Source organism: Aphis gossypii, chromosome 3 (genome assembly GCF_020184175.1).
Source record: "Aphis gossypii isolate Hap1 chromosome 3, ASM2018417v2, whole genome shotgun sequence".
In the NCBI taxonomy this organism is placed as follows: Eukaryota; Metazoa; Arthropoda; class Insecta; order Hemiptera; family Aphididae; genus Aphis; species Aphis gossypii.
Genome location: NC_065532.1, coordinates 18,856,844 through 18,872,711, shown reverse-complemented (window position 1 = coordinate 18,872,711; position 15,868 = coordinate 18,856,844). Strand labels below are relative to the sequence as shown.

The 15,868-nt window shown below is 27.0% G+C and overlaps 2 protein-coding genes across 4 annotated transcripts; one reads left to right on the top strand and one right to left on the bottom strand.

The window, feature by feature from the left end:
* Positions 1-700: 700 nt before the first annotated feature.
* Positions 701-10,509, bottom strand: LOC126548842 (uncharacterized). 3 transcript variants are annotated; one of them, XM_050204899.1, is made up of 3 exons: positions 9,736-10,509; positions 8,413-9,141; positions 701-8,264 (listed from the first exon to the last, which is right to left on the bottom strand). In XM_050204899.1, exons 2-3 carry the CDS (start codon positions 8,498-8,500, stop codon positions 2,134-2,136), a joined length of 6,219 nt encoding a protein of 2,072 aa, XP_050060856.1. In that variant the 5' UTR covers positions 8,501-9,141; positions 9,736-10,509; the 3' UTR covers positions 701-2,133. The 3 variants fall into 3 exon arrangements, with proteins under 3 accessions (XP_050060856.1, XP_050060855.1, XP_027836656.2); XM_050204898.1 differs by having other exon boundaries at positions 8,413-8,569; XM_027980855.2 differs by having other exon boundaries at positions 8,413-8,569; positions 10,126-10,509.
* Positions 10,510-10,575: 66 nt separating this feature from the next.
* LOC126551476 (V-type proton ATPase subunit H-like) lies at positions 10,576-14,889 on the top strand. The gene is made up of 10 exons (XM_050204900.1): positions 10,576-10,790; positions 10,887-10,968; positions 11,053-11,236; positions 11,354-11,572; positions 11,947-12,152; positions 12,231-12,315; positions 12,524-12,702; positions 12,779-13,006; positions 13,090-13,203; positions 14,472-14,889. The coding sequence occupies exons 1-10, from the start codon at positions 10,733-10,735 to the stop codon at positions 14,548-14,550; spliced, it is 1,434 nt and encodes a 477-aa protein (XP_050060857.1). The 5' UTR covers positions 10,576-10,732; the 3' UTR covers positions 14,551-14,889.
* Positions 14,890-15,868: the final 979 nt, after the last annotated feature.

Below are 15,868 nucleotides of genomic sequence, written 5' to 3'. Positions count from 1 at the left end.
CCCATTAATATTATTGACGTACCTATCATGTTATTGTATTATTATTGTTGATAGAAAATGTATATTTCATTTCATTTTTAAACCCAAATTATAATAGTTGAATCGTAGTTATTGAAAATATTTTATCGGATAGGTACCTGATTATCGGTTCTATTACGATTTCATAAATGTAAAATTAATGGATTCTCGCCTCGAGGATACTTTGCGCCTAAGGTGTTCTCCGCGAGTTTTTGATTTCAAAAAACTGGCTAAGAAAAAGAATTACCTGGTAAATCATTATTATTTACCTAATATTGTAATTTTTTAATTTAAATTAATTATAATAACTAGATAATTATTTTTATTTGTATAGTGCTATTTTTCAAATAAAAACATTTGAAAAAGATTTTTTTCACTGGACCTCATTGTTTAATTATTTTAAATTTTAGGACTCCAATAGAATTTACTTGCCGACCCCTGCATTTGAGTATTAGACGATTCTACCACTATGATCTCAGAGGTTATATGCCAGTTTTCATGTCCCTTACTATAAGCGGTAACATTATCGGCCATTGTCATAGTCCTTATAAGTTTTACTCTGAGTATAAAATATTATATAAGGTCTATTATAGTCATAGCGTAAATAAGTTTTATTTTGTAATTATAATAATAATAATAATATTTATTGGCCAAAAGAAAAATACAATTTCAATAAGTAATCAATGATTATATATATATAACATGGTTAGATGGTTCGTCTCACCACTGAGGATAATCTATTATCGGTGATGGTGGAGTACTGGAGTACTATTAAGAGCCAAGTTGGTATACATTTATAAATTTTATAATATTTTAGATATTTCGTAAAAATTGTATCACGTCTGACTATAATACAAAAACATAAATAGACATACCTGTAGAACTAATTGTTAATTAGAACTATAGTAATTAAAACAAAAATTGCAATAAATAAATATAATATAAAGAAGTACATCAAAAATGGAATAGATAAATAAACAGACTAGATTATAATATAGGTACACTGGTATATTACATAGGGTGTAGGTCACTAGTATTATTTAATAATAATTAATAATCCATGAAAATTCTTAAAATTACAGCCTAAATAAGAATATTTAAAATTTTTTTGTATACTTGTTTATTTATTTTTTGATAGACAATAAATACCCATTAAAAAATTAATTATAAGATGGTCAGTAACGTACAATTTTTAAATTAGTTGCAATGAGATATTTATCAAATAGATAGTACATTTTTGAATAAAATTTAACATAAATTGAAATAGTTAAATTTAACTATTTATAATATAAATATGATACATTAAGTTCTAGGTTGTTTCTTATATAATATTATTTTATTAACTTATTTAAATATACATCAAACATATCAACAATTGTACATGAAAATAAATATGAAATATATTAACTAATTCCACTACCTACACTGTTAGTTGGAGAATTTTGACTATAATTGTTAGGTTGGAATGGTACAGTCAGCTCATCAGCTATTAAGGTCAAAGAGGAGAAGGTGCAACAGTTACAATTCAAAAGAGAAGACCCAAATGGATATGTACAATTTATAAAGTTCTTTTATGCTTAGGAATGATAAGGAATTGTTTTGTTGAATTTCACAATATTTAAAAAAATATGATTTATTTAACTATAACATTTTTTTTAAGATTTTTATTATTTTAGGTGTATGCCCTTTTCATGCATAGTGTGTCATAGGTCATCCCACCACCACAGAATCCAAACAAAAAAGAATTGGATGTTTTTAAAAAATATTTTTAAGCTTAAAACAAGTTAATTTTACTATGATTAAAAGTTGTTTTTGAAAATTTCAATTGGTATAGCAAGTCCATAAGTAGAAATTTGATGAAATTACTGTGGAGAGGACTGAGCAATATATGCTCATTATACTTTAGTAATGTACTAAGTAGCTGTACCTTAAATTTCTGAGGGCTTAGTCCCCCCGATTTCTGCCTATGATGTAAGTATGGTATTCATTTACCAAAATTGTTGTGTAGGAAAGAGATAAACAGCAGAATTTGCTTTTTTCTCTAACAGAATTTATTTTCATTTTTGATAAATCTTTATAAACCTAAGTACAAAATGGTGTTCTTCCCCATTAGTCTTAAGTGTTAGCATCAGCACCGTGACTTAATAAAATCTTAGCAACTTCTTCGTGACCATATTTCGTTGCTAAATCTAATGAAGTCTTATCAATTAGATCATATTTTTCAGTAGTACATAATAGTTCACTATTTTCCATTAGTTTAAGATTAGGATTTACTCCATATTTTAAAAGAATTTGGGTGGTAATTATATCACCTTTAAAAGCAGCATAGTGTAATGGTGAACCAAATTTGTCATCTTGACCGTTAATAATTGCCTTTATGAAATGATCCGGTATTATATCTTGTAATATATTATTTACCTCTTCATAATTTTGATTTTCAATAGCTTCAGTAAGAGTTTTATAAAAACTATCGAGTTTCTTTAGTAATTCAAATACTTTTAATGATTGATCCGAGTATTTGAACATAAGTTTTAATATTTCCATTATTCTTTCCTTACCTATAAAATGTAAATACGACCAAGCAGTATTTAAATATGAAATACCGTAAGAATCATGGATTTTTAATACAAAATATTGTAAGTTTTCATTTGTATCTATGCTTTTCAGAGCTAATATATTTAATATATTTTCAGTATTAATAGATTTTTTGAGAGGTGCATTTTTTTTTTGCCAATCTATTATATTACTGAATTTTAATACTTCATCTGATAACTCTTCTAATGCATCATCAACTTCATAATCCTGGAAAATGTACAAATGTAATACCCGTTTAAGCAATCTTCTTACAAACAGATTAAGAGATTTAAATCGTTCTTTCTCTTCGTCATTGGAAAATAGATTATACGAGTATTGAAACATTTCTTCATAACCATTTAAAATATCGTTATAAATCTTGCTATCACGATACGTTTTAAATTGATCAATTTCCTCTTCGGCATTACTGATATAAGAACGTAATTCATTTAAACTGTCTTCTATAAGATTAGTGTTAATTTCCTCATTCAAACCTAGTTCTTGTAACAATTCAGAAGGTAGTAGGGATACATTTTCACAAATACCATCTGAATAATGATAGAATTTACGACTAAATATTAGATTTATATTACTTGGTTTATCAATGTCATAACTTTCAAAGTCAGAAGACCCACTAATACAATCGATAATTAATTTTAGTACCGTATCAATTGGACTCTTACTTTTGTCGTTATTCTGTTTGTGTAATTTATATACTCCTTCTAAAAGCTTATGTATGTAGTATATTTGCTCGGCATATTGTAGTGTTGTTACATAACTGTTATTACAATTTAAACAATTATATCCTATACCACATTTTAGTAACAGTTCGATTTTTTCAAATAAACTCAAAAATTCTTGTTCAGTACAAAAAGAAGAGTTATTATAATAAGCCAACCTCCGTGATTGAATAGGATGACAAAGGCTCGAACCGATAAATTCGAAAATCAAAAGATTTATAGCTTCACTAAAATTACAACCTTTTTTTATAAGTATCTCCGTTATTTCCTTATCATATTTGTGGGAAAACATGATCATATGAAACATAGTGTAAGAATTAGAGGGAACTGCTTTAAAATGATCACTATCTGTTTTTTCTATCAACAATTTTACCACATCTAGCGGGGCATTTGAATCAAGAAGTTTAGAAATTGGCAAAGATTCTTTGTTATTTTCATCAATATAAGGTTTACCATTAAGTATATTGAATTTTAAACAAGACCTGAGAACTTTAAAGTTTCTCCTTTGAATTATACGATTAATTAAAATTGCGTTATCTTTATCCTTCCAATAAGCACTATAAGAAAATTTTTCGACAAGAAATTGTACAACGTTTTTGTGAGCATTTTTAGTCGCCAGCCATAAGGGACTGAAAAACCATTTATCACGGTTTAAACAATTTTTTAAATATGTTTCAGTAAGTTTTGTTCCTATACCATTGGCAAGTTTTATGTACCCCATTTCAGCTGATAAACATAATAATTTTAGTCGATCATTTCCCTCAACGTCTAGATAATCATCGTGTTTCAAATTAGAAAATTCAATTATTCCAAATAACAGTTTAGTGGATTGTTTATCATATTGTTTTGTTTGATCAAGAAGTTTGATAAATAGGATTCTCAGCTTATCCTGCATAAAAGGTAAATTGATATTACTTTCGAAATCTTTTTTTGCTTCTAATTGAAGAAACCGAGAAATTTGTATCCTATTGTCCTTAATTAGGTTATTAATAATAAATTTTTCAATACAGTTCTCGAAATCTTTTTCAACTGATTTAAATTTTTCCCAAAAATAACTAGAAACAAAATATTCAGCAAAAGTACGATGAACGAAACTAGGCTTATTATTAACAACTTGTTCAATAATACCTGTTTTTTCGTTACATAATTTTACATTGTTCATAAACTTAGATGCCTCTTTTCTTTCTTCTGGAGAAACTAATTTCTCTACTTCGTTATGGTTAAATATTGCATACAAACCTAATATTCTATGATTTTTTATAGAGTTTTCGTATACTCCTTTAATCATATTCTTCATGTCTATCTCAGAGTTGTTAATCTCAGACTTCTTTTCTCCAAAGCGAATTTTACGAAATTTAATATAAAAAAACTTATCATATAAAGTAACCAAGTCTTGCTTTTCAATTTTCTGTTTACATTCATCAGACATATTTTGCTCCTTAGAATCATGAAAATCCTTAAACGCGTCTTTAAAAACTTCAGCAATCATATAGGCGTGTAGTGGTATACTCATAAAATCTATGGATTCAGGGAGCTTATCTTGTAATTCGTTAATAAAAACCAGTGCCCGTTGCTCGTCTAATTCACGGAAATCCAACTCTGCTTTCCAAAATTTTCTAAAAAAACTATTCTGTTCTTCTGCAAGGAAAGGCTTTAATGAATATGAAAATACACTAAGTTTATCTTCTAGTGTTACACTAGTAGCATAACGACTTGTTATCCATAGCTTTTTAACTTTGGTGTTTTTTAAAGTTTGCAGTAACTCAATAGTTTTTTCTTCATAGTCAGGACAAATCTCATCAAATCCATCAAACAGCAAAATAATCCTTCCCTGATTATAAAAGTTATTAAATAGTCTTATTTCTAACAAGTTTGAAACATGAATTTCTTCTCCGTGAAATTTCATACCTATTTTACCATCTTGTATGTTTATAGCACTTAGAATTTTTTCTATCATCTTTTCTTTTGTTTTTTTATTAAGGAGTTTAAACCCTACAACTTTGTATAAGAATCTTATAGCGTCTGCTTCGTCAATTTTTTTGTTCTTCTCTATTTCTCTTTCTAATTCAGTTGAACAATCAATTAAGTTAATCCGTATAACCCATAAAGAAGGGTCTGATTCTTTTGTCTTTAGTACTAAATAATTCAATACAAAAGACTTACCCATACCAGGTTCAGCAGTAAGAATGATTACTCTGTCTGTGATATCTGTAATTTTCTCTGGTTTATACTCTTGAACACTTTGTTCATATGTATCTAAAATCTTGCGTAATGAAGATAAAGAACCATAAGATTGGTTCCATATCAAATCATTAGTTTCATTTATGACCCAATGAATATTATGTTGTTTGTACTTAGTACATAATTCTTTAAAAATCTCACATGTATTAGAAATTAATAATATATCATTATATAGTACAAGCTCTTGCTCATTTATTTCACTGCTTTTGGTCTCAAGAAACTTAATTTTTTTGTTTTTATAATCTTTCCTAATTTTAACTTTCCGATGAAATGTTCGGTCAATATAATAATCCTTAACATCATCATATATAGAATCTGTAATTGCTTTTCCTATCTCTATCATCTCATTATTAATAATCTTACATAATATTTCTCCATTTATTAGCAGTTTTGACTCATTGTCTATTAATGGATCTAAACTTACTTTCTTTCCTTGAAATATGGCTTTTCCTTTTTTCAGAAGTTTTTTTTGAGAATCATAAGTAAGATCAATTAAATTATTTCTTTCATCATTATACCAATCATAATTAGAAAAATTATTTTTAAATTTACCAGCTAGAGGATCATTTTCTTGGGCAATAAAAATAATTTTTTTTTTATTATTGGACTTCATTATTTGCAATAATTGATAGAACAATTTTTGTAAATTTATCTTAACAATTTCACATTCAATGACAAGCAAATTGTTTGATATTTTTGATTCAAATGCCTTTATTACGCAATCTTGTAAATGTAATAGAGAGATTAATCTAATAAAAATATAACTACCATCCTTTTGATATTCATGCATACATTCCAACATTTGAAGTACTTTAATAGAACTTAATTTACTTTCCTTATTAACAATATGAAAAATTTGTTTTTTGGATTGATAAGTTAAAAATTCACATAACTTCAATACCATTGCATTTTCTTTAAAAATTATATCATATTTTTTAATTTCTGCACGGTATACTAAACTAGGACCAATAAGTATTAGTCGAGCAATTTGTTGTTTAGCATTATCAAAAAATTGTGAAACATCTTCAGCTGTTGAAATAAATTCTTTTGCTTTAAAGTTTAAAGCATCAGCTATTTTGGATTGAAACTCAAACGCAACGTAATCAGTTTCAAATCCTACAAACCAAGAACATTTTTTTTTGATAAATTCATTTAACATCTCTTGAGAACAATTAGTTACAAATACTAATTGATTAAAAAAATTGTTTATATCTTTTTCTATGTCCTTTAATTCATGACTTGGTAATTTAGAAAATGATTGATCAAGGTTAGGTCGTTCAAAATCATTAAATTCAAAGTTTGCTACACTTATCCAAAAAGAATCTTTATCTCCTAACATTTCTTTACAGGTCTTAAAATTATCTTTATTGCCAATATTAAACTCATATTCTTTGAATTTATTAATAATGACATCTAATTGTTCTTTTTTTAAAGTTTTTAATTTATGACTTTTTGTATTTTTAATTTGAGATTCGAATTGAAATTTTAGCTCGTCTCTAAAAGTTTTTAAACTATCACTTGGTAGTTCATTATCTTTTAATGCCCAAAACTTAGAATTGAATCGCACTCCACCATTTTTCTCAATGAGAACATACCCTGCCAGATCATTAATACAATTATCTTGTACTTTTTGTGATGTATAAATAGTAACATTATTTTTGGAATCCTTATATGATTGAATAATTTTTGAGGCAATTTGTTCAGCAAGTTCTTTAGGGTTAGATATTTCATAATTAACATTAAAACCTAAAGACTCTCTCGTATTAGTAAATGCTTCTTGAAAAAAAGCCACTCTCAGTTGTTTTGCTTCTTTAGACAAATTTTGATGATTTTTGATAAAATGAGAATGAAATTTTCTAGAAGGTTCAATTACTCTATTTTTTTCTAAAACACTCCAATAGCTGATAAGAGTGCTATCTTTTTTTAAAGGTTCATTGGTTAGTACACACTTTCCCAAATCCATTGCTATCTTAATTAAATCATAAGTATTTTTTAGTTGCTCCTTTATTATTTTCTGATGAGGAAAATTACCTTTTTTAAATTTCAAATTTCCAGTCTCTTTTTGTATAAAATCTAAGATTGGAATATCATCTTGTAGTTGATCAAAACTACTTTTCAGATCATCATCAAAATCAATATTTGTAGCAATAATTAGTTTATTTATTTTACCATTTTGAATATATTTTATCTTTAATTCATCTCTGTATGAAAGAAAGTATTTTTCTAAGGCAAATGGACGTTTGTCTTTTTTATTTGAGTTTAGGGAGTTTTTTTTTTGTTTGGGTCCGAGTAACTGTTCAAGAGTAATTTTTTTTTCTTTATTTAATATATGTTTGGCTTGTAAAAAATTACACTCATATAAATTTGGCTGATCAGTTTCATATCTCCAAACCAAATCATCAAACTTTCCAGCATCAGGGTCTTCTGTTTTAAAATCTTTTGTTTTAAATTCAAAAGTACCACTTTCATCTTTTGTTCTCGCCTGAGCTTCGAGTGCAACTACCATCATCCACTGCACTTGGTAAGCAACTCCATGATATGATCTCTGTAGGCCTGTAGGTATTCTGTATTTCTGTACATCTGAACTCTGTGGTGTATTACTGGTAGTTGGAACTTTTATTTTTTTTATACTTGATGGCCTTGGTTTAGGGTTTTCATCAACATCAAATACAACTGGTAGTTCATCAATATCTGAAAATAATAGAACATTCAAATATTATATGAGTAAACATTTTGGTAAGTTTTAAGATTTAATACTCTAGGTAAGTACCTAATTTTAAATAATATTAAGTATTGTAAAATTATTTTATTTTAGATAAAAATTTGTTTAAAATATTACCATTCTCTCTTCTTTTAACTGGCCGTGCTGCATTTGAATTCCTGAGTAGTTCAGATTCTGCCATTTCTGAAACTTCATGACTATACATCTATACCTTACTACAATGAACCTCGACTACAAATATTTTATAATTGTTATTTATGGAGTATCTTCAGCTCTTAAACAAATAATCAATATCATCATTAAATATTTGAAACTAACATAATATTTTTTTAAATTTTAACCATAGTGATAAAAAATAAGAAGTTGGTAGTGTTGTATTATGATTTAATGAATTTCCATAATTATTAAGCAATAATAGAAAAAAAGAATTTAAATAGGTTAAGATAACAATTGTGAAATATAGTGTTGATAAACTTTTATATTTTAGTTAGCATAGTAATCAAAACATGGTAGTAAGAAATGTAAATAAAATTTGTTATTAATCGGGTTAAAATAATAAGTACGTAAGTTAAGGTGTATGAAATGTAATTAGTATAGTAAGAGAAAGATGTAACAATCGATAGTTACTCAATTGTAAATTTAGTATATAAGAGATATGGTTAAGGCAGCAAGGGGGTCAGTGGTGGTGATCGTGTGACTCGATCAACACTGGACGTCGCGTTCAAATAAAGTATTTCACATCATTTTTGGTTTTACTTTATTTTGGTATACGTCCGAGTAATCGGAGAATACGACAGTTGTATGTTTAATTTCTATTTAAGGTTAGTTGAAAATCCTGAATCAGATCTGCAAGTTAATATTGATTATTGACATAATTTAATATTCAGCTAGGCAGTGGTGTGATGAACACATTTTTGGTGAGAAGAAAAACGTATACAATAGGTTAGGTCAGGTTAATTTTTAATTTACAAAAAAAACGCATACATTAATAGAGATATTTGTATAATCGTATTTATACCTACTTATTTAGCTTATTTAAATACAACTAACAGGGTTTAATGCTTTAAGTTACATAAATATGATACATACTTGACACTTGTGTACATAGTATATTTTTACAATATACTTTATTATTATTACTTATATTACTCTAACAAGCAACGGCCACCACCGTTCAATATGATAATAATTTAATATTAAACCAAAATAAAATAAAGTAAAATATCAAATTATAGATATTTAATTGCTAGGGACTCAGATTAAATGGTAATAATTAAAACATTTTTACATTTGATGTGGTATATTTATTCCTGATAAATACCAAATAGGGGAATCGGAGAAGATTTTGATAATAACATTAAGCAAAATACTTAATGTCTGGTATGTACAATTTAACATGACATATTGAAGTAAAATATTAATATAATAAATTTTACTTACTGATAATCTGGTAGAAATACAATAAGAAGCAAGCGATGAAACAAGTCTCATTCGACACAATATTATATATCAGATCAAAGATTTATATTTTTTAAGTCATCAACTATAGTTTCATCTATAGAGTTGTTGAAGTCTGTGATAAGAAACAACGTACTGAACGAATATAAGTTGACACACAAGCACATTATCATCTTTTTAGAACTAGATTTGACAGTAGCGGCTTGTGCGATTAAATTATAGAATGTAAATTTGTACCAGTACCCAATTTAGATTACTATTAAACTTAATACCATAATATAGAACTATAGAAGGATAAAATTATAAACATTAACACGTACAAGTTTTATCACCAAAAATTAACATAGGAAAGTCATTAGTCATAAAATGTACTTATTGTTATAACGTATTGCTTTTTGCAGTCCGAATAGTCCGATAGTCTGCATCCGCATGATGCCGGGTGATTATTGTTTACTATGTTTACATGATTATTCGTATCGCTTCGGCGGCCGTGTTATTACCGAATCCCTTTTCTTTTAATTTTGTACTTTTTTAATATAATGCATTTGTGACTGATCGACAGGAAATTGTCAGCGTCGACGTGGCGCCTGACGTGCCAATGGAATGGCAAATTGGCAAATGCCAATTGCCGAAGCCCAAAATCGTAATAACAATTAATGCTTAATAATATTGAACTCGAGGCTTTTATATTATTCTGATTATAGATAATAATATGATAGTATCTTTAGCCACTCCAATAACAGCTGTTGCACGGTATTACTTCGCATTGTATTGGTTACACTGTTTTCCATTAACAGTGAATAATAATAATATGGGTCTTTAGTCTTTACTCTTTACTCTTCATAGATAAACAACGATCATCAGAGTATCGTAGTTATTTTTCAAGTCCATTCCGTTTTATAAAGGTAATTTTTTTCTCAATTCCTTTCTTCAAACTTACCGAATCTAGATTCTCATTCGGGTCATCAGAAACTGTGGAATGACGAAAACAACAAATATGAAGGATATTCTGCCAGCGTTTCCGGAAGAAAATATCGGTGAGTGAATGTCCCGAATAAAAGGGCGTGTACCACCGAATAAATCACCACTAAGATCCGTTTAAACAATTTATTGGGACTTGTGTATTTTCACAGATATGTTTGCTGCTACTAGCGTTTTGCAGCAACAAGCGGCCGAAATAAGAAATCTGAACCCCAATTGGTCTTCTTATTTGCAGTAAAGTTATTTTACTTGAGAACACCTAATCATAATATCAATTTGAGTGCATATCTAATAGTATAAAAACAAACTCTGTTATAGGTCCCAAATGATATCGCAAGAAGTGTTCGATTTTATTAGTGCCTATGACGTGACTGATGCTAAAGGTCAATTTTTAATTAACCACCGTCCACAGTCTGCAAAAGCCTTCTTCAGTCTTTTGGAACATATATCCAAGGAATCGACAATTCAATATGTACTTGTACTTATCGATGATCTGTTGACCGTGAGTTGTTTCTTTCCTCTTAGTTATTCTGACCGTAGTCACTGTAGTGATCAAAGGAAATTAATCCTGTTCAATATTATAATTAAATTAAATTGTTTTTCAAAAATGTTCCCACAGGAAGATCGTTCACGTGTGGAAATATTTCATGAATATGCTCTCAAGAAAAACGAACCAGTGTGTGGCAATTTTTTGAACTTGTTGAATGCTGCAGATGGGTTTATCAATAACATGTCTGCTCGGATTATAGCAAAATTTGCCTGTTACTCAACTGATCTTATCAATCAAACTGATCTTCAGTTCTACTTGAATTGGATTAAAGAACAACTGCTATCTGCTGTAAGGCAATATTTTAAAACCAATATGAAACAATAATTTAATAATTATAATCTAGTTTATGTTTGTGTCCTATTAATTAGATTAGGATGTTGTTTGAGATATTTGTGAATTAATTTGTATTTCTTCAGTCATGATACTGAAAAAATGTAGTTCTAAAACAATTCATAGAAATTGAAAAATTGTAACATCAATTTAGCTTATATGTATTTATGTTATAATACTTTAATAGACGTTAACAAAGTCGAATAGTTTCTTGTAACGTTGACCAAAATATAATGCATTTAATAATAATGTTTATGACATCATTTGATGTCATCTTCAGTGAATGTGTTAATATAGTAAATTAATTCCTTAATATTGTTTAATGATTTTAGAACAATGAGTACATGCAATCTGTTGCTCGCTGCTTGCAAATGTTGCTTCGTCGTGATGAATACAGAACTGCATTTATTTCAGTTGATGGTATATCTACTCTTTTGAGTATATTATCAGGGCGTGTTAACTTCCAAATTCAGTACCAACTGATATTCTGCGTGTGGGTTATAACATTTAATCCACGCTTTGCTGAACGAATGAACAAGTCAGATTCTAATAAAACAAAATAAATTACTATTACAAGTATTGACTAATCAGTAATCTATGTTTATTGTTTGTACAGATTTAATGTTATCCCCATTTTGGCAGATATTCTAAGTGATTCTGTAAAAGAAAAGGTTACGCGAATTATTCTTGCTGTATTCAGGGTAAATTATAATTCATCAAATATTAGTCCAGTGAGAGGACATGCCATGACCCAACAAAATCGGTTTTTTTTTGTATAATCTCTTGTAAGACCCTACTATGGAGTTAATCTCGATGGCAGGGTGCTGATTAGATATATGAAAAATTAGCATGTTTTTTTGTTAGACAGAGGTTAATCAAACCTTTTTTGAATGGTTTATCACATTTTAGAATTTAATCGAGAAACCAGAAGATAATACTACTTCCAAAGATCATTGTATTGCAATGGTCCAGAGTAAAGTTTTGAAACAACTAAGTATTTTTGAACAAAGAAAATTTGATGATGAAGATATTGTTGAAGATATACAGTTTTTAAATGAACGTCTACAAGCATCTGTGCAAGATCTTAGGTATAGTCAGAAAAATCTTAATTTTATAAAATATAATGCAATTCGTCAATTTTATTTTATAATTATTATTTTACAGTTCCTTTGATGAGTATGCAACTGAAGTAAGATCTGGCCGATTGGAATGGAGCCCTGTGCATAGATCAGCACAATTCTGGCGAGAAAATGCATCCCGTTTAAATGAAAAAAATTATGAACTTTTGCGTATTTTAGTGCACTTGTTGGAAACAAGCAGAGACCCACTCTTTTTGAGCGTTGCTAGTTTTGATGTTGGTGAATATGTAAGACATTATCCACGGGGAAAACAGTGAGTATTACATATCATATATTTAACTTACATTATAAAAAATTGATATTTTTTGTTACCCTGTATTATTTTATATTTTATAGTATAATTGAACAGCTTGGTGGAAAACAGCTTGTTATGCAATTGTTATCACATGAGGATGCAAATGTGCGTTATGAAGCACTTTTAGCTGTACAAAAACTCATGGTGCATAATTGGTAAGTTTTTAAATGATAAACTGTTAATTAATATATATATTTTTTTTAATAATTAATTAATTATTTTCTTTTAATTAATTACTTGATGGCACCTTTTAAATACATCTAATTCTAAGTATCTATGATCATATTTAATAATCTATGTAAACTAAATACTTTGATTCTTGAAAAAAAATATTTATAATTTTGAAATTGATTATTATACCTGGGTTAATAATTTTCAACTACAGTTGTGGCCAAAAAAATATGTAATTGGTGATTCCGCCTACCACGAAACCATGATGCATATTTTTCAGTGTTAGATGTTACATTGAATATTCTTCATGTTGTATAAACTCATTTAATAATTACCTTGATATATATAATATTTTTTCAAATTATTCTGATTATTCAACCCGTTGTATTGTAGATGCCAAATAGTTTTATTATTTGTCTAACTTTTCTATGTCAGTAATAATAATAGAGTATTTTAATACCAGCTACAAACAATTTAAATTGGGATAAAAATATTGAAATAATAAAAAAGAATAGATCAATTATTCTAGATCTATTTATTATGTATTGTTATAAAATTAATTATATAATTATATTATATATTATATTATAATTATATAAATAAATACAATATCCAACTTTGAGTGTGTATGTTTTAAATGCAAGTTAGGTTAATTTATAAATTTTATAATATATTTATTAACTATTATTCTAGTACAGGGTTTTCTAACTGGTGTGCTGTGAGGCCTCTATAGGTGTGCCGCAAAATTTCATGATTGTTAATAAACATTTACGTAAAATTTTGGTAATTGCTTAAAATAAAATAATATTTTTTTTCTATCCTAAATAAATACACCATTTTAAATTGTTTGCTAGTAATATACTGATATACAACTACTTTGGTATTAATAATTAATATGATAAAAGCCTACTATAAAAAAAATATGTATTTATAATATACTAGTCAATGATAAGTGTGCCACGGTTATATATGGGTTGGGAATTTGGGTTTAGCGTGCCGTTAGGTTAAACCTAACCGCAAAGGAAAAAGGTTGGGAAACTCTGTTCTAGTATATAGTATTTCTTATGTACTGAATTATTATTAAAATTTATATTATTTTTTTTTTTTTTTTTTTGACACAATTTTTACTCATATTTTCCGAAGTAAAAAGATTTATTTTTTATTGAATGTTAGTTGAAAAAATAAAATTTATTAAAATGTAGGTATGTGATTTATTATTGATTAATGATTAGTATTGTTTTATTTATTTTAGGGAGTATCTTGGCCGTCAGTTAGAGAAAGAACAGGGTACCAGTACAGATAGAACCACTGCTCTTACTGGAAAAGCTTAAAAGTAATTTATGCATAAAAAATAAACTAAAAAAAAAATTCAAATTTATAATGTACAGATGTTAAAGTTTTTATTTTGTAGATTCCTCATTAACACAACATTAGGTTGAAAAGATTAATATATAATAACTTCTTATTGAAGTTAATATACATTTCTTCTAATTTTATCATCTATGTATTATCATTGTTTCAATGCGGTATTTCGTGATTTATTGTTTTTTTTTTCATATTTTAATTATACCATTAAATTATTGTAGTTGTTAATCATAGATATATACCTAAGAAATGTTATGAATTTGATCATTCCAATATAATTCAAAAAGTGAATTTATCAAACAATATTTTTATTCATTCCCTTATAGTTTTTCATTTTGTCATCAATATACTGTATGTGTATTGTGTATGCAGTATCTTTTTATTTAATATAATTAATGTAAATTATAGATAAATATATAGATCATCAATATAATATAAATATTAACATTACAATAATTGTGATAATACTGATGTAAATGTATTTTGAAGTGTTATAGTACATAATAATAATAATTATATGTATAATCACCAGTTTAAACTATGATAGTTATTGGTTGTTAAGGTCATTCAAATTATTTTTAATAATTACTGCTAAACTATAATATTACAATATATTTGCAATGTTATAGTAATTAAAAATATCATAAATAGTTAATGGTTGTATAATAATTTTACAGTATGTAACTGGTATCATCTGTATATCATTATTAGTTATTGGACATTCTTTAGAGGAATCTGTGCTTTGAAATAAAATCCTCTATACCTATACTATTTTATTAATAAAATTACTTTTTTACTTTTTTTTTATGTTTTTTACATGCATTCATGAATAATTAAAAATTTAAAATACAGCCTTGCTCCATGGTTGATAAACCCATAAAAATGCAATAATAAATTTCTAAAACATAAGAATATATAATATTATGATTTTAAACTATTTTCATATGTTACATGTATGTGTATCTGTATGTATTATAGTGATATATTATTAATTACTCATTAACATTTTTTTTTAACACTGTTGGTGATTACACTTATCGGATATTATTTATATTATTTAATCCGAATAATAACAGTTGTGACACCTTGTTTTTTATATTGGAAGAACAAATAGGAAGATAACAATAATTATAAAATTGGGTGATCCGTTCAAAAATAATTTTTCATTGCATTAAAGCATTAAAAATAAAATAACAACAATATGGACTAATTAAGTTGACTTAATAAAAAAAATGTTAATGAAATTTCTCTTTGATATATTTATTTTATAAAAATAAAACCACG